The sequence below is a fragment of the Protopterus annectens genome, chromosome 2.part2, assembly GCF_019279795.1.
Source record: "Protopterus annectens isolate FY-2018-M chromosome 2.part2, PAN1.0, whole genome shotgun sequence".
Taxonomy (NCBI): Eukaryota; Metazoa; Chordata; order Ceratodontiformes; family Protopteridae; genus Protopterus; species Protopterus annectens.
In genome coordinates this window covers 1,144,243,183-1,144,267,090 of record NC_056730.1, presented here as the reverse complement: position 1 = coordinate 1,144,267,090, position 23,908 = coordinate 1,144,243,183, and the positions used below count along the sequence as shown (strand labels likewise).

General features: G+C 39.1%; 1 protein-coding gene across 7 annotated transcripts in view; it reads left to right on the top strand.

Moving 5' to 3' along the window:
• GDA (guanine deaminase) overlaps nt 1–23,908 on the top strand; it is a 1,032,722-nt gene that overhangs the window by 817,413 nt on the left and 191,401 nt on the right. For all 7 annotated transcript variants that reach the window (XM_044064387.1, XM_044064391.1, XM_044064386.1 and 4 more), the window contains one exon: nt 6,073–6,219. In XM_044064387.1, the coding sequence (XP_043920322.1) occupies nt 6,073–6,219 (147 nt within the window). The remainder of the gene's footprint in view (nt 1–6,072; nt 6,220–23,908) is intronic.

Below are 23,908 nucleotides of genomic sequence, written 5' to 3'. Positions count from 1 at the left end.
ATGAAGCCAGGGGAAAAAAAATACTTTGTGGGAAAAGAGTCACAATGTAGTGAAGAAATGATTTATTTGAACAAGAAATGGAATACAGTATATTATCTTTAAGGATGAGATCACAATAGATTACAGTATTTCAATTCTAAAAAGAATTGAAACTGGCAATTTCCATCTGAATTAAATTACTTTTAAAAGTAGTAGCACTTAAAGAATGGGCAGGGAAAAATTTCTTATTGTCTTTGTTCGAAGCATCTGAACCAGTTCCAAAATAATGAACAAATTTAACTGCATTGACGCAAAATTCCTGCACTTTCGGATCCAGTATGTTTTCAACATAATAGACATGCTCTACAAACTGAGAACCACAAAACCAAAAAGGAGAGTGGACCCGGACCACAGAAAGTCAACCAATCGAGTTTAATGCTACAAAAATTCCAACAACCAAAGTTTAAGTGCGTTCATCAGAATGTATCACAGACTTCTTCAGAAACATCATCTGAAGAAGTCTGTGATACATTCTGACGAAAGCGCTTAAACTTTGGTTGTTGGAATTTTTGTGGCATTAAACTTGATTGGTTGACTTTCTGTGGTCTGGGTCCACTCTACTTTTTGGTTTTGATGTTTTCAATGTAATTTTTTGCTTTTGTACGGCCACATGAAATTTTAGAAACTATGGTTGAATCAGGGAATAATTTTGCCAGAAGCTTGTTGCCACAGTCCTAACTATTGTAGCTGTGCTGATGCATAACACCATGATATGTAGTGGTTAGTTCTGCTGCAATAACTCTGTCTTTTTCTGGCACATTTTTTCGAACAAACAATGAAGAAATCACGTGACTGCTTTTCTGACATTACCACATTCTTGTGTTTGGATGACTTGGCATGTATTTTAATGGCCTTCTTCCCCTTAAATTTCACAGTAAAGGACTGTCGACAGAGTCACTGTGTGATCATCAATTTTCGATAACCATGAAAAATCCTCAGTGATCCACTCTTGGTTGAAAGCACACAGCCTTCTCTTCTTTCTCTTATGAGTGTCCATTTCAGAATTATCCAAACCTAATGATTTGGATTTGTTACTATTACTAAAGTGTTTAGACTGCGGTGGTGGTGCTGCAGTAGCGTTGTCGCCTCACAGTTAGACGTTGCACATTCGATTCTCAGTCTTCTGTGTGTCAGCATGCATGAATGGGCATTCCTTTGTTGAAGGTTGTGCATTAGGCCTGGCAAGCCAGCACATAAAAATCTACTGCCAATCATTAGTGGACCGGAGTTCCGCTGTGGCGACCCCTAACCAGGAAAAGCCGAAAGACAGAGACTATTACTAAAGTGTTCACTAAATTTCAAACATAACACCATAATTAATAGGTACTAGCATCTAACGACAAGTAGATAAACAAATGTTTTTACCACCAAAGATCTCATGTTCTAAGTAAGCATATAAATCACTCACAGTCATCAAACAAGTTGTCTAGATATGACAATGTTCTGGTCCTGTAATAAAATGGGAAAACAGGCTAAGACAAAGCAATTAAAGGGAACAAAGCTTTTTTGCACCACTCACACACACACACACACACACACACACACACACACACACACACACACACACACACACACACACGCGCGCGCACGCACACACCACTCACACAATACACAACAAATCTCAGTATTCAGATACGTGTCACGGACAAGGGGGAAGTAAAGAGAACAGGTATGCAAATACTAGAAGGGACACTATATTAACATTTGTTATCATCTTATTTCTTATATGTCACAGGTCAAAGGGTGTTTCATGATTCTAAGCAAGCAGCAAACCATCCTACACATACAAGTCACATCATGATGGTTCAAAGTCACTGAATGCACTTTAAGCATTTTAGTTAAATGTCTCTTTTTGCAACTTCTAGTATGAAGATGATATCAAACAATCCAAGTACAACATCAGTGTAAAATGTAGCCAAGTGTTTTAGAGCACTGGACCATTCTTGAGTTACATTTCAAGACCAAAACACAGCTTGCATTACAATAACAGGTGGACTAGCTTCTAAAGTCCCCCGAACATAATGGTTTATTCCTTAATTTGCAAACTGTAGATCAAGAGTGTTGGTAACTCCCAACTAACCCTCTTAAAATGTACAATAATATAACATTTTTCTCTATTTTTTTAAAAATATGACATGCACTATTTATACTGTAGGCTCGATTATGAAATGTAAACAAGTGTAACTTTTCTTTTATAGGATTCAGTTATCTGACATTGCCTGATGTTAATGTTTCACTTTATAGCTGTCAACATAAACATAATGCGCAATGCTGGGTCTTAACAATCACCAAAAATGTCTCCACTGATGGAGAGACAATCATTTTCTATTACACCTGCATCCAGTTAACCAGTGCTCAGCAGCCCATTCTTGTCTAGCAGCTCCCAGCTATGCTACCAAAAACATTATTCTGGCGATCACTTAGTTCTGAAAAGAAACTATTGACATCCTTTCATAAGTGGGCTCTCTGACGCCATAACATCAAACATTTTCTCTTTGGGGTTCTGTGCTTGACAGAGATCGTATGCCTGCCTCTTACTCCTACACTGTTCGTATTGGTGACTGAACTCGTACCTGTCAAGTGTACTTTATTACGAGGAACTTTCCTCATTTTGAGTCATAAAAATGTTCAAATTTCTCTCACTTCCACATTGAAAGCTCACAAATTCAGTGCTTGGACTTTTTTTTAATTGATTTCCCTGATAATTTTAATACTGAATTGTACTAATTAATAAAAACACTTTTTATAAGCATAACGTAATGCCTTTTCTTTTTTGTCATCTTCACAGTTGAAGTTGTTAGGAAGCTGTTGGTAAGTGTTCCATGTTCATTCTACCTATTTGTTTCACATTATGAGAGGTCATGCACCTCATTTTGGAGATGGAAGGTTGGGAACTATGAACTGCTAACTTATACCCTCCAAAGATTATAAATAGACGTTACTTACCAACCATCACCAGTACAATAACATTAATTATGCCAATATAGAACCAAATTCCTGGACAAATCTCATCCTAACCTGGACACTAGACTGCAGTCGTCAATTCCTGGACTGTCCAGGTGAATTCTGGATGGTTAGCAACCCTAATATTCTAACTTCCCCTCTCTGTCTTCATTAAAATCACTAGGAACCCAATCCATGACAGAGAAATAAAACCTTTTAAAATTAAGACATACTGTGGAATGCTTTCCAAAGGTTTTATCTAAATTCTTAACTTTGATGGTATACTGATGCTCATAGATATGCTTCCTTAAATCTTTGTTGGTCTTTTCCTAAATATAACAAATCACATTAACCACAGGTTGCTATGCATACCACATATTTGGAGGCGCAAGTAAAAAAAAAACGGGTGGAATAGGTTCTATCACTAGCAACATCTACAAAGAAAGGGGTCTTCGACATGTACTTAAAGAGCAATTTAAACACTTAGAAGTGCCCTTTTAATGACTCACAACAGTAGCCTTATTACCTTCTAACAAAGATTTAACATTTCTACCTTTTTTGTTAATGAATAATGATTTGCCCCCACCAATTTAAATATTTCTTCACTGCTAGTTTAAATTTTCCAATTCTTGATAATCACTTTTTTAATAGCTCCGCTGTACAATGAAAAAGCTACCGGCATAGAAAGGGACCATTCCCGTTGATTACAATCTAAAGCAAGATGCATTTGTGATGGTTTATCTTCAATTACTTAAATGTAAATGAACTTTAATATAGTTTATTTGCGGTTTCATGGAATTTCATAAGCATTATTTATTAAGAGTGTACCAGATTTTTATATTATTTTTACTGGAGTTTATTTAACAGGAATGGTTTTATTGAGATTCTTTTGATAGGGGAATGTTTTTGTTTAAGAGAGGTCATGATTAATTAATTATTCTATTTAAGCCACTAATTGTTTGTACCTGGTAGTTCTGATGAATATTAATGTCAAAAGCTCTTAACTTGTAATAAAGATTTTCTTGTTTTTCCTCATCTAGTTCAATCTTAGTGGTTTATTTTTGATTCATAGTATTGCTTGGCTGTGTACATTAACACGGCTGCACCTTCCACCTCTCCATAGTGAACATGGCCTTAGCCATGTTCATCCTTCATGACAGAGGTAAGTGCTGGGGAGTTTTGTGGTAAAGCAGGGTTAAGAAATGTGTACATGAGTATAGAGCAGCGCATTTGAGTGTATGCGTGAGTGTGTGTCTGCCTGGGTTATAGCTGTAGGGGAGTCAGGAGGTAAGTTAGGTATGTGTGCGTGTGTGTGTGTGTGTGTGTGTGTGTGTGTGTGTGTGTGTGTGTGTGTGTGTGTGTGTGTGTGTGTGTGTGTGTGTGTGTGTGTGTGTGTGTGTGTGTGTATGGGTGAATGGTTGAGTGTCTGTGAATGCATTCGGATCAGGAGGGCATTGTGTGTGTGTGTGTGTGTGTGTGTGTGTGTGTGTGTGTGTATATGTGTGTGTGTGTGTGTGTCTGTGTGTCTGTGTGTGTGTGTGTGTGTGTGTGTGTGTGTGTGTGTGTGTGTGTGTGTGTGCGAATAACTGAGTGTCTGTGAATGCAATCAGATGTGGAGATGCTGTTTGTGTGTGTGTGTATGTGTATGAGTTAGGGTGGCTGTCATAGTTGCACACACACCGAAACAACAAGCATAGTCTGCAGCATTGTATGGGGGGAACAACTAGCCCCCAGGGATAGCTCTTTAAATAAATGGTTGCTTGACATGTAAACAGAATAGAGATCAGGATGGGGGTACCACCACCCACCAGGGATACTCACCATGGCATGCCATAAAGGCACGTATGTAGATAAAAGGTACTGTGAACCACTAACCACCAAGGATAAGTAGAATGCCTTAAAATGCATTAATAGAATTCAAACCCTGTAAGCTCCCACTGATGATATTAGTCGTCTGCCCCACCATGAGATACCAGGGATAGACTTTAAATATAAGTAAATGAAAAACAGTAAGCTGAAAAGGAGGAAGGGATTTGAACTGTGCTCCCTCAACACAAGAAACCCCTTCATTACCAGGATTTTTAACATATATTGAGGATCTTGGGCATTATGCAATGCCTGCAACATTTTGTGATGTATGAGAGAGAGTGACAGAATTGTTAGGCATACCTTTCAACTTTATAGGATAAGAGCTTTTTTTGCTCTAGAATCCATTTACTGAAGGATATGAAGTGTGAAAGTAAAAAATCTGACATTATGGGCTGACTGTAGTCATCCATGAATTACCAGGACAGAGGAAAAGGAGACATTGTGGACATTCTGACTACACGGACAGGTATGGAATATGTAGTGTATGTGCATGTGTGAGTTTTACTGTGTGATTTTGTGAGAGAGTGCGTTAAAGGGGCAAGGGGTAACTGTGCTAACATGATGAAGTGACCCCTATTAACTATTGCAAGAAGTGCTGATCTGCACTCTGCAGCAGTTAATTGTGATTCATAAATTCATAGATATGTAAATTAGCCAATTATGAGATCTTTCGGCATTGTGGCTAATGTGTTGATGAATCACAAAATACTTCATTGTGGAAGCAGAACCTTTTTACAGTGACCCTTAATGTGATGCTATAGATAATTATGAATCCTCAAACTAGTTTCTCATGTCCAGCAACAGTATTTCAGTTTAATACCTTTAAAATGAGATCACAAAATATTGACTTTATATAAGCATATTATAAGAAGTTATTTTACATCTCTTGTATTTCATACCTCAATATACAAAAAAGTAGAGGTAAAAGTTAACAGAGAGCAAGAAACTGCATTTAAAGTGTATGATTCTAGGTATTGAAATCAATGCAATAGCTATAAAGTATATTTTGTAAGAATTCCATTGTTAAATGTCTGATAGAATCTGAGACTGTGGTAGAATTTTAACAATTCTAAACCAAGTATTTTATGAACAAAATAATCTGCATAAATGTTCCTAAATGTAATCTTCCATTGTTTAGATTATTCATTACTGTCATTGACAGCAATGCTTGATTATGAGTCATTAAAATAGTATATGACTAACACTTTACTGTTATTTCAGATGCTGCTGCTGGTTATTCGCATTCCATGCTGGATGCCATTAGGAGAGCAATTGACACATCAAAATACATTAGCATGCATGACTCCAGCTATAAAACTCTTTCATACAAAGAAGTCTTCAGACTGGCTACCCTTGGAGGAAGTGAAGGTAAGTCTAAGACATACTCTCAGGGATTCATTAAAGGGCCTATCATGAGTTGTACGGCTCATGCTAAAAAGGCCCTGCTCCCATAAGAAGCTAATTTGTGATTCAGAGACATGTTAGGCATAATGAGTTTAAGACCTCATTATCAGGCTAATTTGTATTTCTTGAATCGCATCAATGACCTCTATGTGAAGATCACTGCTGATAGTTTAATGGTAGTAAACTGCTGCTTGTGTAGGCACTGGCATTCCCCCTACAGTCACTCTTCCACACATGCAAGTGCACATTCAAACACAACACACACTATAGTCACCCTAACTATCCCCTTGTCTTGTGTCCAGTGGTTCCCTCTGACTCCGATCCCTGTAATAGCCGAAGTGGCATTATGTCATTTATCTAGTATGCTCTGGTGACTAGTGTATCCCCCCTCCCCCGATCACCATAATAATGTAATGCCATTATAGCCCTGGACTGGTGGATAGTACGTCTTCCCCTCCCCCTGTTTCTTGTATAAATGTTGGTGCTGTTATGGCACTCAAATATACGGTTTCCCTGGTGTCAGTGGTACCCCCACCTCCTGATCCCTGTACTGTTGTTGGTATCATGTTGGTGCTGTTACAGCACTTTATACTGTTTCCTAGGTGCCTAGTGGTGCCCCCACCTCCCAATCCCTGTACTGTTGGTGGTGCCATGAAGGCACTTTCATTTAGTTTAAACCCTGGTGTTTAGTGTTTTCCAATACTCTGATCATTGTACTGATGCCTTTGCTGTTAAGGCACTTAAAGTATTCCTTGATGTCTAGTATTTCTTGTCCACACCCCACTCCCTGTATTGATGCAAGTGCCATTAATGTATCTCTGTTGTCTAGTAGCTCCACTCCCCCATGATCTCTGTACCATGGCCGTGGAAGATAGTTCAGTTAAACACATGCTTTTGGCCAGGTTCAGTACCACAGGGTAGAGGAGATCTACTCAACTGACTGATTTCTTGATTTGCTTGTCATGTAGATGTCATCTTGGAGGAATTTCTCAAGAGAGAGCACATGGCTAATTAGCATATGCCTCTCACTGGACTGCTTCATTAGCATTCAGCATGGCAGTGGGAACATCCCCTGTATGATACTGTAAGTCTTTGTGCTAGAGCATCATATAGTACCATGCAGTCGATGCCAATGAGGAGATGAAAAGCAACACCAATAATTGCTTATAGCACGAAAACCAATACAACCAAAAAGCCACCACACGTTCTTTCCTAAAAGCCGCTTTATTGACCTAGGTTTCGTCCATACGAACTTCTTCAGAATACATACTGTTATTTCAACACAAGGTTTATATATGATTTAAACCATTGAATAATTACTTAATTGAAGTAATTAACTTTCATTAATTAATTCTTAAAAGGGAAATGACACATTTCCTAAATAAATCAAATATACCATATATATGTATATAAAACCCAATATTCACATAAAATACGTGTATACATAATTTATAAAATTAATGTATCTTAAACTAACTTAAATATACATAAATTTGATTTAATCAACCATACAATGTCTTAAAAAATATATTACAAATATATGAATGTACCCTATCATACTATATTATTTATATATTAAATGACTATATTGTATGTGCATGAAATATAATATGTAAGAAAAGTTCGTATGGACGAAACCTAGGTCAATAAAGCGGCTTTTAGGAAAGAACGTGTGGTGGCTTTTTGGTTGTATTGGTTTTCATGCTATAAGCAATTATTGGTGTTGCTTTTCATCTCCTCATTGGCATCGACTGCATCTTACTTCCAAAACAACAGGTTTGCTGTATTTTCGGTTACTACATCATATAGTACCATGTTAGTTTGGAAGTGCACACATCTCATCTGATCCCCCTCACTGTTTTATTATTAATATTAACTATTGTTAAATGTGTTTGAGAGAGTATATTTTCAAACCTTCTACATCATGAGTTATTAAATATTGATTGATTCTGGCAAAATTAACAATATTGCAACAAAAATAAAATGGTTATGGGACAGTTTGACTAAAGCAAGCCTTTAACCAGAATTCCTTCTTCATACACAGCAGTTTACTAAACAAGAACACAGGTTAAGAAACATGATGGGATGAAACCCAGTTTAGATGTCGCTACTTTTTACATTTATTGTCATATCCAGCATTCTGTTGATAGTGAAATCACTACAGCCAGGCAACCTAGCATGCCATCCAGGCATAAATGCTGCCTTTACCTGCTTAAAAGTATACTTTCATCCTCTTGATGCAAGATATCTAAATAAAATAAAAAAATAATGGGGACAAATGTCCAAAATCAGGAACAGATTTTAAATATTGCTCATTAACTTAGAAAGTTACTAGAATAACTGGTTTTGCTTTAGCATGTATTTTCTGAAGGATATAAAATCTGGAACTCAAATGTCTGCCCTTATTTAGTGACTTCAATCCTCCATGATTTGCCAGAAAAACACACATTTGATAAGGAACAGATGAAAAATATGAAGCAAAAATCTCAACATTCTGCAAAAATCTGGACAGTTGAGTGGTGTGCTTAAAAGCCTTTAAATCATATAAAATAAAATCAGTGTATAATACAAAAACTGATGAACAGAAAGAACATGTAAAAATATAACATCAGTATTAAAACCATATTTACACAGAAGCAGCTAGCAGACAGGTATAAAATAACCCTGAGTATGCTCTGTGGATTTATGAGTGTCAGTTAGGACACTTTAAAGATTTCCCAGCTAGAAAGCACAATCACTGAAAGAATTTATAGCAGAGTGCTCCATCTTCCACACATACAAGTGCACAATCAAACAGAAAAACACGCACCATAGTCCCCCTACATGTCCCCTTGGATACCTGGGAATCACTAGCCATATTCCACTGGATAAATCGGATTACTGAGGTGGTTGATAGCGTGTCATGGCAACTTCTTCATGCAGGCAAGGTCCTTCCCCTACAAAGCCAGAATAGTGGGAGCCAGAACTTTACACTTCAATCTGAGTATTACCACCAGCCAATGCAGAAAATGCATTTTATGGCTCTGGTGCAGCTGACCAGGAGACTCTAATATTTTTCCTTGACTACCAGGTCTGTCTACCCTCCTGCTCTCCTTCAGACTATTTCCAGGTAAGGATTAGGACCATCGAGGAGACCATGACAACCTGGGTTTGTGCCATACTTCTACAATGGAAACGTTTTCTCTACTGCTTTTTCACCTCCCTTGTGAATGTATGTACTACTCTGTGTTGAGGCTCTGCAGTGGGCAGACCTTGGCAAAATGCTTCTCATTTCTGCAAAATGGCAAGTCACCCCATCCACCCCCAGCTAGCATTATGCAGATGTTTCCATGGTCTCTACAGGGGTACTCCAACCACTTTGGTTATACCATTCTCCCACCCCCTCCCTCCTCCCCCAGGATGGGTAGACTCATTCTCCCCTACCAGTGCCTCAGATGTCTAAGACACTAATCAAACCCAGGTCACCTGGGTTGCAGTCAGGAACTTATCCCTGTATGTTGTGTACTAACTATAACAGAGGATGTACATTGGGTGTTATCTGAAATAAAGCCCAAAATGCCAGTAAGCATTTGAGTTGCTGCATTCTGTATGACTCATTGGTGGCTTGGATCACAAACATCATGCCCTTGGAAGAAAGTATTTCAATAATCTTATCATTAGGAGACTAAACATATACTTCTGTCAAGATATTCTCTGGTAGCATTATGTGACTGATTCAGAGAGTCTTCAAAATGAAATAAACATTCAACATCATGTAACAGACAGCAGGTTATGCAAAAAAACTCAAAATTATGAACTGTGGACACAAACTTCAGCCTGGATAATCTCAGGGTAAGGTGTGGAGCTTGCAGAATGTTAAAGCACCATATAGTCAAGACCTCAAACTCAAATGAATTGAGCTGAAGGAAGCACTTCTTTAGCAAGTTTAAGATGGCAGACTTCCTTTAAGTATCAAGGAAGACGTATGTTATTGAGTAAAGGAAAGGCTTAGCCAAGAACCATCACATAAGAAGAATCTCTTAAGCCCCTTCTTCGACTTCCTTCTTCAGCGGAAGCATGGATACTGTGAATCATGGGCACAGCACTGGAAATTTAGAGCAAAGAGGGTGGCAAAAGTACCCTCTCTGTGCAATTAATATAATATAAGAAGGTCCACAAATATTCCAATGTGATCCCATGATCTACGGTATCAAATATAGCCTAGAAATCAAGGAGAACCAAGAAATAATAACAGTTTTGATCTCTGGCCATTAGGAGGTTATTCCCACTGTAATACGTGCTATCTATTTGCTATGTTCATAGGTTAGTACTAAGCTAACTGCCCTTGCGAGCCATTTTAAGCCTAGCCAATTATCCCTTGTGAGACTCAAACCCTGCACCTTGTGTTTGTAAGGCAAACACCTTAACCATTAGGCCACCCTCCCAACCAAAATGAAATGAAAAAAATGTAAGGTATTATAAAATGTCAGATACAGTTCCATGTGTACTGCAACTACTTTCTTAATGATCTTAATTTCAAAGGGAAGGTTAGAGACTAGGTAATAACGTTCAGGGTGCTAAGCAATGGCTTCTTAAGAGTAGGTTTAACTAGGTTTCTTTCAAAAGAAATGGATCCCAACCCCCACATACCCTCAAAGGAGACTGAACAATTATGAAAGTAAACAGAATACATCCAAGAAGGACCTAATTAGCTTGGCTGGACATAGATTCAATATGAAAGTTCAGAGCTACTGCCAGAACTCAGCTTGATGGTCCTAAACTATCTAATGTATTCAAACTCATAACACTCAGAAAGTTCAAAGGCACTTATGCACAAAACAGTGCTCTACCTAGTATGACAGAGAGTACTACTTTCATTTTAATGGCAAAAAAATTTAATGGCTGTTTCACATTTTAAGGCTGAAAGTGGTTTGCAGTCGATGAGCTGGGATAGCTCATTCATTCTTTATAGGGTGCGAATGAGTTTAGCCACTTAAATTTGCTCTATAAGAGAATTTTCCCAGACAAGCACATTTTTTTTGAAAACCAGAATAATGCTTATCAAGGTTAATCTAATCCTCCTGAATAAATGTTTGCCTCTAATGATGTCAGCCTTTGACCTTCTCCTCTGCCTGTCCAATTTCATGGTCATACACAAGGTACACAAACACTAGTAGAGGCAAGCTACACATAGAAGGAAGCAGTCTAATCCAGAACACTTGAAACAGTATTATACGATACCAAAAAGAAGACATCTGAACCATCAATATCAGTAATATTGTCCTCTAGGAGACACACAGAATTATTTATCATATTCCTGTATCTGACCATCACAACATCAAGTGACTCATCAAGGTGTCAGCTGTATGCTGAGAAGGATCAAGTAGTGGTCAGACAATGAAACTGTCTCTAGCACTATATCTGAAATAGCCACTACTAGTTGAAAATTAAATAGAGCAACTGAGCTTGATTACTAATGCATTCTTGATTCCGGAACACAGGGCTATCTCTTGCTGTCCAGCACTCTTCCTTGGTTTCTGGCCTCTCAGTCTGGTTTAGACTCCTGTCAGACTGTGACTCTGCCAGCTCCATTACTAGCATCCATCCTCAACCCCTTTTCCCCTTTTGCATATGGGGTTGGGGTGTCACTTTTGCAGTGATAATCATCTTGAGCCAAGGTTCATTCGTACCATTCACTCACATACACGCTCTCACCTATGGTCAATTTGGAGTGTCCAATCCACCTACTGCATGTCTTTGGAATGTGGGAGGAAACTGGTGCACCTGAAGGAAACCCATGTGAGTGGAGGGAGGACATGCAGACTCTGCACAGAAGGCACCCCCAGCTGAGGACTGAACAGGAAAACTGCTTGTTGTGAGGCGGCAACGCTAACTGCTGCATCACCGTGGCCACCCAAGCTCCCTTACTAGCAGAGTGAGTTAAATTCTGAAACAAGTCTGAGGATGCAGTATCATGCAATATCATTACTGCTGGAACAGGGCTTTTTGTGCTAATCTGTCATTACATCTTGCAGTTTTTCTTCCTGGTTTCACTATCATAGAGTGGTACTGCTGCAGGTGAAACTCTTTCTTTCTTTCTGGAATAGATGAGCTGTCCATTGGCAAATCAAGCCTAGATCTTGGCTGTACTTCTGGCTTCCCAAATCATTAGCTGATTCATCCTTGGTTTTCAACAGCAAAAGTGGCCTACCTGCAATTAGCCAATGGGCCTGCTAAAGGAATATGCTTATAATAGGGCAGAAATGATCACTGGAACAAACTAATTTCAGGGTTCCAGCACTAAGTCAATGAGGAAACTGATTATCTTAAAAAAAAAAAAAAAAAAAAAAAAAACTCCTCACATCATTTGGTGGATGACATACAAGAAAAACTCTTCAGTTTGCTTTGTCCCCAAAGACACATCCATATGAGTTGGTAATTTCACTAGGAACTTCAGTCATTTGAGAGTAGACTGAAAACACCAAACTACCCCCATGAATCTTTACCTGCACATGGTACTAAATAACGGAAACATATGGTGGTATAGCAGCAGTCATTTGGGGGCAAACTGAAATTCAAACCAAGTTTCCATTATGAATGTGTAGATGATTTCACACAGCAGGTCAGAAACAATATACAGCTTGTTATGGATGGAGCTTGCATTAGTATACAACATCATATATGAGGCCATAAGACAGTAAGTCTTCCTGAGTGACCTGTGATAATGGGTCCTGTCTGTCTATTTCACTAAGATAAGAAATACTATCATCACGAAATATGATTCCCAAGGCAATGCTGAATAACCCTGAGAAATATTGGCCGAACCCAATCAAGGTAATTCTTCAGTGAGGCACTCCACATGAATGTAGCTGGTGCCTATGCAAAACTGCCAACCTTGCAACCATTTGCAATAAAATGGGGATGGAAGCCTGCATTGTATAATTGGATGAATGTCTGACAAAAGGTAGCTGTTGCAGTAGATGTCATTTAAACTGTTATTTTCTGTTTGTAGAGACAAAATCTCAAAAAAAGTTACATGTCCAAAAAGAGACGTTAGACAAGCATATAAAGGACATGAAATATTGTCAGAAAATTTATGATAAAAACTGATATTAATAAAATAAATTTAAACCTAATTATCATAAGTAGCAGGAAAGCAGTGTGGGTGGTTTCCAAAGAAAAATAATATAGTACTTGTTTGTTTGTAAAATTGAAAAGGTAATTAAATGTTTTATTTAATGCAGCTCTGTGAATTAAGGCAGCTACAAGAAAGATAGTGTGCAATCAAATTTCAATTGAAAATGTCATGTGACTCACATGTTTACTAAACTGAATGCAGGCCTAACATGAATTGGCTGCAGCAAGAAACAACAGAACAAGCAAGTCTAATGCTGAATGTCCTCTTCCTTCATCTATGTTAGACATCTGAAGAAATGAAGATCAGATAACTAGAAAGTGTCAAATCTAGTCACAGACTCTGATAGAAGGTATAATCAAGTTTAACCGAGTAGGAAAATAGTTAGAATAGCTGAGTAGTCCAGATGCAGATTAACTCAAGGGCAACTATTGAGTATTATTGATACAGTATAGCTACTGTAGATGAAACAATGGTTGGGATTCAGAAAATAGTTTAGTGAGCAGTAATCTATACTGTGGGGCAAATTCAGAGACATAGCACGGTCAAACTACTCAGGAAATCAGAGTGGTTGACATCCTATGCAAATGACCATAAAGTGACATGGGAATGAACCACGTTATACAAATATGACCAATTACAAATGAAGATAAACAACATGGCACAATAATTTACAAATGTAGAAAAATAGCGTAATGAGGCATTTTGGGTAGCCACTGTGTACACTGTCAAATCTTGATGAACAGAGAGAAAGAGAGAGAGAGAGACAGCACTGAGATGCTAGGGTATTATCCACATTAGCTTGTAAGCATGTTTGGGAGGCTGTTATGTCACCATTGTTAATAATGGCACACATTGTCACCCTCTGTGTCACATAAGGATCAGACCACACCTAACTTGCCATCACCTGTATGTGAAGGACATATCTGAATGCTAACATGTGGACAAAGACATCATATAGAAGTTTGTAGACGTGCATCGTCACATGAAACCTTGTGTGATGCATGGAATGCCATTCCCTGTGTACTCTAAAGCATGTATAACACTGAACATCCTTGCTACAGGGACCTTCCAGTGGCCATCAGGGGTCACAATGTATTTTAAAGGCATCTGACTCACAAATATTACACCAGCTCCTTGATGTCATACTGCAGAATGAGAAAGAGCATATGTGGTTCACATGGACCACAAAGAAGAGTAACACCACTTTGTGAGCATTGTCATTTCCATGAAGTCCTAGGGGCCATGGACTGCACCCTCTCTGCTGTGAAGATCCTGCTTGATTCACATGGATACTAGTACATCAGCTAGAAGGGTTTCCAGTCTGTCAACTGGCAGGTGGTATGCAGTACACAGGGTGCCATATACAATGTGTCTGTGTGCAATCCAAGAAGTCCCCATGATATCTACATCTGACACACATCCGACCTTTAGCAGCAATTTGAGTGGGGTGATTTTCCACAGTGACATCTTACTGGTGATTTTGGAGACATTCTGAAGCCATGACTCATTGACACTGACATGTAACCCACAGAGCATAGCCAAGATGACATACATGCTAGACATGCTAGTAAGAGAGATATGACTGTCTTTACTATCAAAAAGCTCACAAAAGTGGTGTACCACAAGACCTTACTAGAATCTTAAGGTAACTAACTTGGTGCATTCTTGAAAGAGACATACAATGTTGCAAATGGTTCAGCCCCCACATCCAAGGTCCACTAAATAGCATATCCTTTCACTGCCACCAGACAGGTATACCAGAAAATCCTTTATGTCATTGGGGGTGGTATGCAACATTGGACTCATGCCTGTAGCCATCCTCTCCATTGAAGTGGCTGTGGGTTTCATATAGTTATGCAGTATCATGTTGATGACCCTACAGTGGACCTACTGTGCTGATCTGTTGTGGCACTGCCATCTGTAATAAGTTCCTACCACACATGATCATGGAAAGTCCTGTCAGTGTTTATAATGTATCTCCCTTGTACACATAGAGCCTACACTAACACATCTCTCTCTGCCAAGGATAACTTTTCTAGCTGCTGACACTGCCTCTTTGACATTTATGTTCCTGTACATGAGGACATGCATGTTTGGTCAGTGCCTGGGCACATCTTTCCTCAGCATTACCAGCCCACCACCGATGCAGCAAAAGTGGCTGCAACAAGTGGCATGCCTACTATACACTGCTTTCACAGGCCACAACCCCACTGCAGTTCAGTTGTCCAGCTTGTAAACAGACTGTGGTACAATATGTGACCATTGGCCTGCCTGGATAGAACTGCACTCCTCTCCCAGGCAACATGACAAAGCACAGCAACTCCCTGAATCATTTAGCAAGTATGCCTTCCTTACTCATCTGCCTTATCTGTTTCTGTCAGCTGAACTCCTATAGTAGAGAATGTGCAATCCATCACATCTCTCTTTGTCTGCACTGCCAGCTGATGTGTCTATTCCATCAATCCATGTCATTTAGCTGTACTTCTATTATGCAAGTGATGGATGGATCTGTAGGCTGTCTGGTCACATTCCCCATTCCAACCCTCCAGAGTTATCAGTCCTACTATCTACAGGTGGTAAACACAGAAGTGTAGTTATGATGGGGCAAAAGAGCAGCCATCCCAGGCACAAGGTTAATGGGAATAATCAGCAGATCCATTTTTTCAGTTTTATGCTCCTCACATAAACCTGATGCTCATCCTTAGGAGAGAAGGAGTGCCAGATAATGAGGACAGTCTTTTTTTTTTGCTCTTACACAGTATGTGAGGGGCAGGGTGTTAGGACCTGGCTCTTCACCTAGGGATGAGCACTAGATCAGAGGACAGAGCACCAGACAGTGGAGTGACACTGGGCTTCAAATGGACCAGCTACGGCTCTGGGTGAATATATGCATTCTGCATGTTCACCTGTCCCTGACTTGTGTAACCCTACATCTGTTGTAGAAAACTTTTTTTTTTACTGTGTAGAACACTTTAGTATTCTCCACTGAAAATCTACTTTCTATACTATAGCAAAATCAGTATTGCAATGAGCACTGCAATGGGGCTGGTGAGTTTTATAGTTCCATTACTGGGCTCGTAGGATGGTATTTGTACTAATGAGGTAATTTGGGTGACATGTGTCATAATCACACACATAGTGGAGTGCATTAGCAGCTCTGTAATATGCTATAGGTCTCATGCCTGCCTGTATGTGTGTATGGTAGGCAGCTAAAGTCTACACATGCTGGGGCAGCATTGTGACAACCACACACCAATAAGCTTTTGAAGCATAGTCAGTAGCCTATAGGGACACATTGGCACATTGATGCCATGACTTGCAGAATGTTGCTTTGCTACTATATGGTATATATCTTGGAAGACGTACATTATCATGCGTAATGGGCACTCCTCTGCCATCCCCTCTGTGCATGTCCGTTGTAGCTGCTGCAGTGCACATTGGCATTGGGCTACATCACACTGCAATGCTGCTTGCTGATGTCCATCACTTGGTTACTACCACATGCATTGACATGACTCAGCTACCATGTTCCTCCTGGAGTCAGCCTAGCAAGTGGTTATGTCTTCTGCAAGGCCCGAAGTAGAAGAGCTGCTGTGTGGTGCAGCAGCGGGACGCAGATCTTTCTCCAGCTGCTGCATCTGCACCACCATGGATGCCTGCTGAGGGGTTCATATGAGGGCCTTGATTACAAGTTGGATACGTGGCACTATCTTTCAAGGTTGGTAAGTGATGCCACAGACATCACCCACTCTGGTGAGCAGTGTTAACATAAGAAAAGTGACTTGAATAGGCACCACCCTCACCTTCTCTGTCAGTGGCAAAAATAATAAAGAAAGAGACCTTGTGAGGTCTACAGTGTACATGACTACCTGATAATTGGTTTTACAAAGTTAGGCCTTATTGTATCCCTATATGCAGTTATTGATGTTTATGGATATGCCATTTGTGTGTGTGTGTGTGTGTGTGTGTGTGTGTGTGTGTGTGTGTGTGTGTGTGTGTGTGTGTGTGTTTTAGTACCTGATGAGAAAGAGGACTCTCCCAGAGGGGACAAGTATACATGCCCAAGCTTCAGGGTATGTATACTGAATTGCTGTGATACCTGTATATTTCTGTCTCATCTGTGTAATTGCACTTGTTTTAATGGTACTAATTAATTTCACCATTGACAGTAGTTGAGCTTTGCTTTATACGTTATATATGTTCTAAATACTAAGTGCAATGTTGCTACTGTACTTCCAAATGTCAGATATTCCTGATAGTAACTTTGAATTGCAAGTTGGGCTGACCTTGGGTGTAATTCTGCAATTAAGAATGTAGGTCTCTGCTTTGGTGCATATCCAGCTGATATCATTCAGTGCCTTTTACCTATGTGACCACTATGAAGATGCATCACACTGTCCTTTTCCTGCATGACATGTACTTTATGACTGCCAATTCCAGTGAATATGCCAATTATGCCTGGTATGCCATATGCAAGCCACTGCCAAGTTGTCATGTGATAAGGTATTTGCTTTTATAATTGTCAGGGTACAGTATTATCACATGGTTTGCATGCCCCACATGTATTCCTATTGGTATTTGGAGGCATGTTATGACATGCTGCCATCTTATGCCACACATTCCTGAATTTTACCATTCTGTGTATGCTACCTGATCAGAATCTCCTTGGAGCTGTGCAATTTATTTGGACAGCTTGGTAATTTCTGCCTATCTTCAATGTTCATTATACTCACACCGGTTGACACTCATGCACTGTGCCACTATCCTATACACAAGGGACATGATACCTCCCATGATATCCCACCCTGTAGTTCACATAGTTCTATAATAGGTCAGTCCCAGGTCTGTATATTACCTTTATGCTGCCACTGCTCATCTGACTACATTTACCCCTTCCAGGGCCTGTACTGCAAATCAGAGTATCACAACCTAGTAATCATTGCATTTGGTTTATTTTTTCTGTTTGTCACTATCATCTTCTTCATTTTATTATGTCATTGTTTCTTTTTTTGTTCTGTCCATTTACATTCATGTTTTCTGCACTGTCAGCCATGGAGCTGAATGTGGTGTGGCAGTGACCACTGCATCATACCTTGCAATCTCTAGCTGGGTTTCCAGCTGTTTCCAGGCCAGCCTCTCTTCAGAATGATGAACCTGAATGTGAGTGTTGGGGGAATCTGGACATTTTGCTTGTGGCCTCTGGTACTTTCTCCTCAGTGGGAGGTTTAGGCTTCCCATCAGGGGGTGTAACTAGGGGATCCTGCTGGATCACCCCATGAGAGGTGGAAGGACTGTTGAGGGCTGTGATGAGCAAGTGGCAAGACGCCTACATTGGTATCCTAACTGTAGGAGATGCACAGCTTCATAGCTTCAACCATGATGCTGCCAGTAACTGGGCCCTGCCATGAGGGCAGTTATGGAGGTGATTGAATTCCAACTGGGTGTATCACTGTGTAACTTGGCAAAGTATCCTCCATCATAGTGTTCCCTTTCCTTGTATATCTCTCCCTTCCTTAGTTTTATATCAAAGTCTTCCCATCACCAATTGTTCTCCAACTCTCTGACTGCATCTCTCCCTTGTGCCCCCCATTTACATAAGTACCCCTCTTGTCAGTATTTTTCTGTTTTTTTATGTCTGTTTATACTTATTGCCATCTCTATAATTGTAATATCCTCCTTTTATCTGTACATATCCCATGCTACTTTCCTCCCCTACCCTTCATACAAAAAAGGAACCTTTCTCACAAAAAAATACAGCCTTCCTTCCCCCACCCCATACTAGTCTATCCTCCCCTTTGTCCTTCTGTGTAGTTGTCTGCTTGATTTTCTCATTTCTGACTCTCCTACATACTCTTTACCTTGCTGTTTATAATATAAATGTGGTAGGGAGTTTTCTGAATAGCCCTTATACGGGTTATCAACTGAGCCTGGAGTTGAATGTCGATACAGTTTCTCTGCTGTGCTGTTAAAGTCAGTGGCTCTTTAAGTGGTCTACCCCTTATTAACATTTGACTTTGGAAGCTCATCCTAGTCTCATCTTGTCTGCTCATACTATTGAGCACTAGAAGTTCTAGGAAGGCCCTGTCCTTAGACTGTTAAAGCTTCAGTTAACCTCTTTACCCAAACTTCAAAGTATTACTCTAGTTTCATAAATTAATCAGCCCTTGCCCTACAGTCTCTAGCAACATGACTTAGCAGTCTGCTTTCATCCCATCTATGATCAGATAGATCATATTAGGTTTTCTAAGGCAGTATAGCAACTGCCTTATACATACTGACTGTTCTCTGCTTCTACCAATTGATAGCACAACCTAGGAGGGATGTAAATATTTAGAAACATGGAAGCAAACCTCTCACATCAGTCCACTATTGAACAGCATCATACATCCCAGCATCAACAACACATCATTCACAGCATACTTCTAAGCTCATTAATTTATTCTGAGTCTTTAAAGAAAAATTTGGCAAAGCCTCCAAGAAAACACTGTAAAAGCTCTCAAACTTCAACATACTCCTTCTCTTCTCCTACATACTGCAACTTTATACAAATCATCTAAGAGTCACCAGGAAAGCAGACCTAAACTTGTAAGGTCCACACATCTGCTTTCACACAGGGGAATGTCTTAGTAATAGGTGACTCTATAGCTGCACGCTCACCAGACTGGGCAAGAACAGAGTGATTGTATACAGCTTGTTCTTTGTCATGATCTGCGATGTCACAAGGGTCATATAGTCCTTTAAACCAAACAAGTGTGGCTACGATGTAGTGGTGGCCCGTGTGAGAGTGAATGATCCGAGGCATTCCACTCAGAGGGACACGCATAGAGGCATGACAGAACTTACTTTGCATGTGTTGGAGGCAGAAAAGACATTGGTTTTGAGAAGTATCTTGCCTTCACTAAGAATGATACCCAGATAGAAGGACAACATAATTGAACTTAACTGGCTACGTAATTGGTGTCATTCAAGGAGTTTCTAGAATGTTTGTTCACCACTTATAGAATGTTAACTACTCCCATTATTGGCCTTATCCAGCAACATAGACCAGATAAGGTTGTCAGGGCATAATTTGGGTTCTGAAAAAAATAAAAATTCTACTGGTATGGCAGAAAGTTTACTGTAATCTGGTAGTTCATTCAGAGGTTAAGGTTGCATGTTGTAGTTGCCATGGTACAATGTTTGATACGTTCAGCCCTCATTTGTCTCTAGTGTGACCTTGATCAAGTCAGTTAAGCAAACATTGCTCCCAGGTCACCCCTGAAAAGGGACTGTGTGCTCAATGAGCCCACCTGGTTAACAAATGAATTATCAACATTATTATTATTATTATTATTAGTACTATTACTCCTTACAGAGATGATGAGAGAGAATGGATGATAGCAGGCATGAAGGAGTAGACCCGAACCTTTGGAAGAAATGTAGTATGGGTGGTAGATGAGAAGGGAGAAGAAGGAATAATAGTGAGTGGAGACTCAATTACAACAGACTACCAGCTGAGCAGTTAGGGCCAATAAAGCCAAATACTATTAGCTGTAGACATGAGGTTAAAGTATTGTGCAGTAAAGCCTCTGGTTTGCCAATGTCTATTTGGATGTTTTAGCCTATGACAGTTTTTCTGTGTGACCTTTTTACTTGTTGTTTTGTTACTTATTTGGAAAGTTTTGCATTAATCCTAATGTTATGGGCATAAGACTTAGTTAATGAACTAAATGTTTTCAGAAACCTGTCAAACTATCCACTTATTCTGTTTTCACCAGCCCATAAAAATGACAAAGCATCTAATGTCATGTCATGTTTACAGCTAGTGGGGTTTGGCTTTATTGGCCCGAATGCCTCAATAAAGACTTTTGAAAAGGAAAAAGTTAATGAACATTCAGCAGCTATGCAGCTAAAATGCTTGTATGTCTTTAAGGGGTCATTTGCATATTTCCCATGGTCCTCCATCATAAGATGTTTAAGGTATTACACAATAAATTCCTTGGTTTGCTAGGCTCTTTTTGCATTCAGTTTTAGTTCTTTTTTCAGTTTACCATTTGTTTGTAAGTATCAGTTATTTTTGAAGGAATTCCATGTCCAGGAGGGATTAGGCAGTGACAACTAGCCTACAGTCATTAGCAGTCTTAGGCACATGTGTGGGTTTATGATTTTGAAGTTGGAGAAGTACAAGCCAAAAAAGGAAGTGTTCTAGTACTGAGCCTTGAAGTATACATCTAGTTAGTGTTCTACTTTCTAAGGTGGCACCTCCCACCTTGACCCTGTAGGTTCTATATTTTGGTCAGTTTGCTATCCACCTTTCTATAACAGCAGTCTACATTATGTTTCTTAGCTTATTTCCAATGCCAGCATTAGAGGCCATGTTGAATGTCTTGTCCAGATACTGATAGGTTGTGTGGACTGAGTGATCACAATCCACTGCCTTTGAAACCATCTTGAAGAAGTTAACTAAATTAAGTAGACTTGACCTCCTTTGACAAAACCAAACTGCTGAGGGTCTAGCTATATGAGGTTTTTGAAAGTACAGTTAATGAAGTCAGATATAGTGCATACCATGGTTTTGCAGGCTAGACTAGTTAGGCTGATGGGTTTATAGTTTTCACGGCCTGTGGTGGGGCTCCAATTATAAAATGGCATCACATAAGCCATTCTCCATACTTCAGGTGCACGCTATTTACTAAAGTTAAATTAAACAAATTCAAGAGGGGTTCCATGAAGGCATGTTGATGCTATGTTTTAGGCATCCAAGTAAGCTACTGGGATCCACATATGCCAGATTTTTAGTTTTTCAGACAGCATTTAGAACATATTCCTTGATTAACTTAGTGGATATAGTTGACTCAGGGCTTTGTCGAATTTCAGTGACTGGTTCTGGAGTAAAATTGACAATAATTTTATATGAAAATATATTAGCTGTGTGTTTAGGGTCAGAATGGGTGATTCCATTTTGGATTAGTTCTGCTGGGTATTATTTCTTCATTTTCTAATGGTATTAAAGAAGGATTTATAATTATCCTTGGCTTCAGATGCTAGTTTCAGTTAGTATTTTACTTTGTTCTTCCTAATGGTTGTTTTTATCTTCTAGAATGTTATTTTCAAACAACAGGTAGGAATAATAATCTAATTAGTACAAAGAATGGTTACTGTATAATAACAGGAATGGAGGAATAGGGGTAAGAGGAGAGGTTAAGGAAGGTAAACTTATTCTCACTTGAGGACAGGCAATAAAGAAGTAGGCCATATATGAGCAAGGCACTTAAGGCATAGTATGATGACATAAAGCTCAACAGAAAATATTGGAAGGAAGAGTGAAAAGGGACAGACTTAAGGGTACAATCTTCATGCTGGATATTACAAAGTGCCTTTTCACAGAAAAAGGTAGCAGAAAATGCAACAGATTATTGAGTGGATAGTGGTCTGTGAGACCACAAAGTCCATCAAGAAAGCCTGGTATATGTGGTGAGCTAAGAGAAGAAGAACCAGAGGAACAACTGAAAGATAATAGCGACAAAAATAGGACACACTAGATACACAACTTGTCTGTTTCTAATATCACAACCATATAAAAGTGGAAACCGGCCAAAAGTTATTCGAATGCCTCCAACCATAGCACGACTTACTAGTTCTGAAGCATTATACTGCATCTTCTGTCCATTTGAAATAGGACTTGGTTATGTAGTGGTACATCTCCAAGTTTGTATGGGTGACGTACGTATATATTCTGCTTCCAAAGACTGTCTTAATTAGTATGCAGAAACGTGTTGCAATTGAATTAGCAAAATTTCCATTTCTAATATCATGTATATGTTCCTGTGTTCTCATTTTCATTTTACACTTTCTTCCAATATACCATTTTACATTTACTTAATTATAATTAATGCCATAAACAACCATACAAGCTCGACATGTAAAGTGCTCTCTGATTTTAATAACTTCCCACTGATATTAACTTGCTTGGATTTCAAAGCATATCTGCCTACAGCGCACTTTGTACATTCATACATGCCCTTTTCCGTACAACTTTTGTTTTGAAAGGAACGTTGTAGAACACATTTTCACCTAAACTGAATTAAAACACTCATGTAAGAAAACTTAGGATATATGATGAGTGTCCTTTTAAATTCGTATTGAACAACAGTGCTTTCCTTTTTTTTATAGCTCTAATGAAAGTTTCAGAAAAAGTTGTGTATTTCAAAATGCAAAATAAGCTGCCTTGATTGTTTTCTACAGCTTTTGTATTTTACCTAGCCCACCTTATTTGTAAATTGTTCACAGTCCCAAACACACACACTGTTTTGCTTTCTTCACAACAGGTTGTGGATAATTACTCTTAATTCTAACCTCAGTCTCATCAGCTAAATATGCTAACGTTTCTTCAGCCATACTGTTATGCTTCCGTTTAATAAACTCATCTACAATAAGGTAAGTTTAGCAATTTGGGGGATGAGAACTCAACTCATTTGGGAATATATTGGCTTCAGTATTCTTCCTATATAATCGTGTTCTAAAATTTTGACCAATACTACCTTTCACTAGAATATC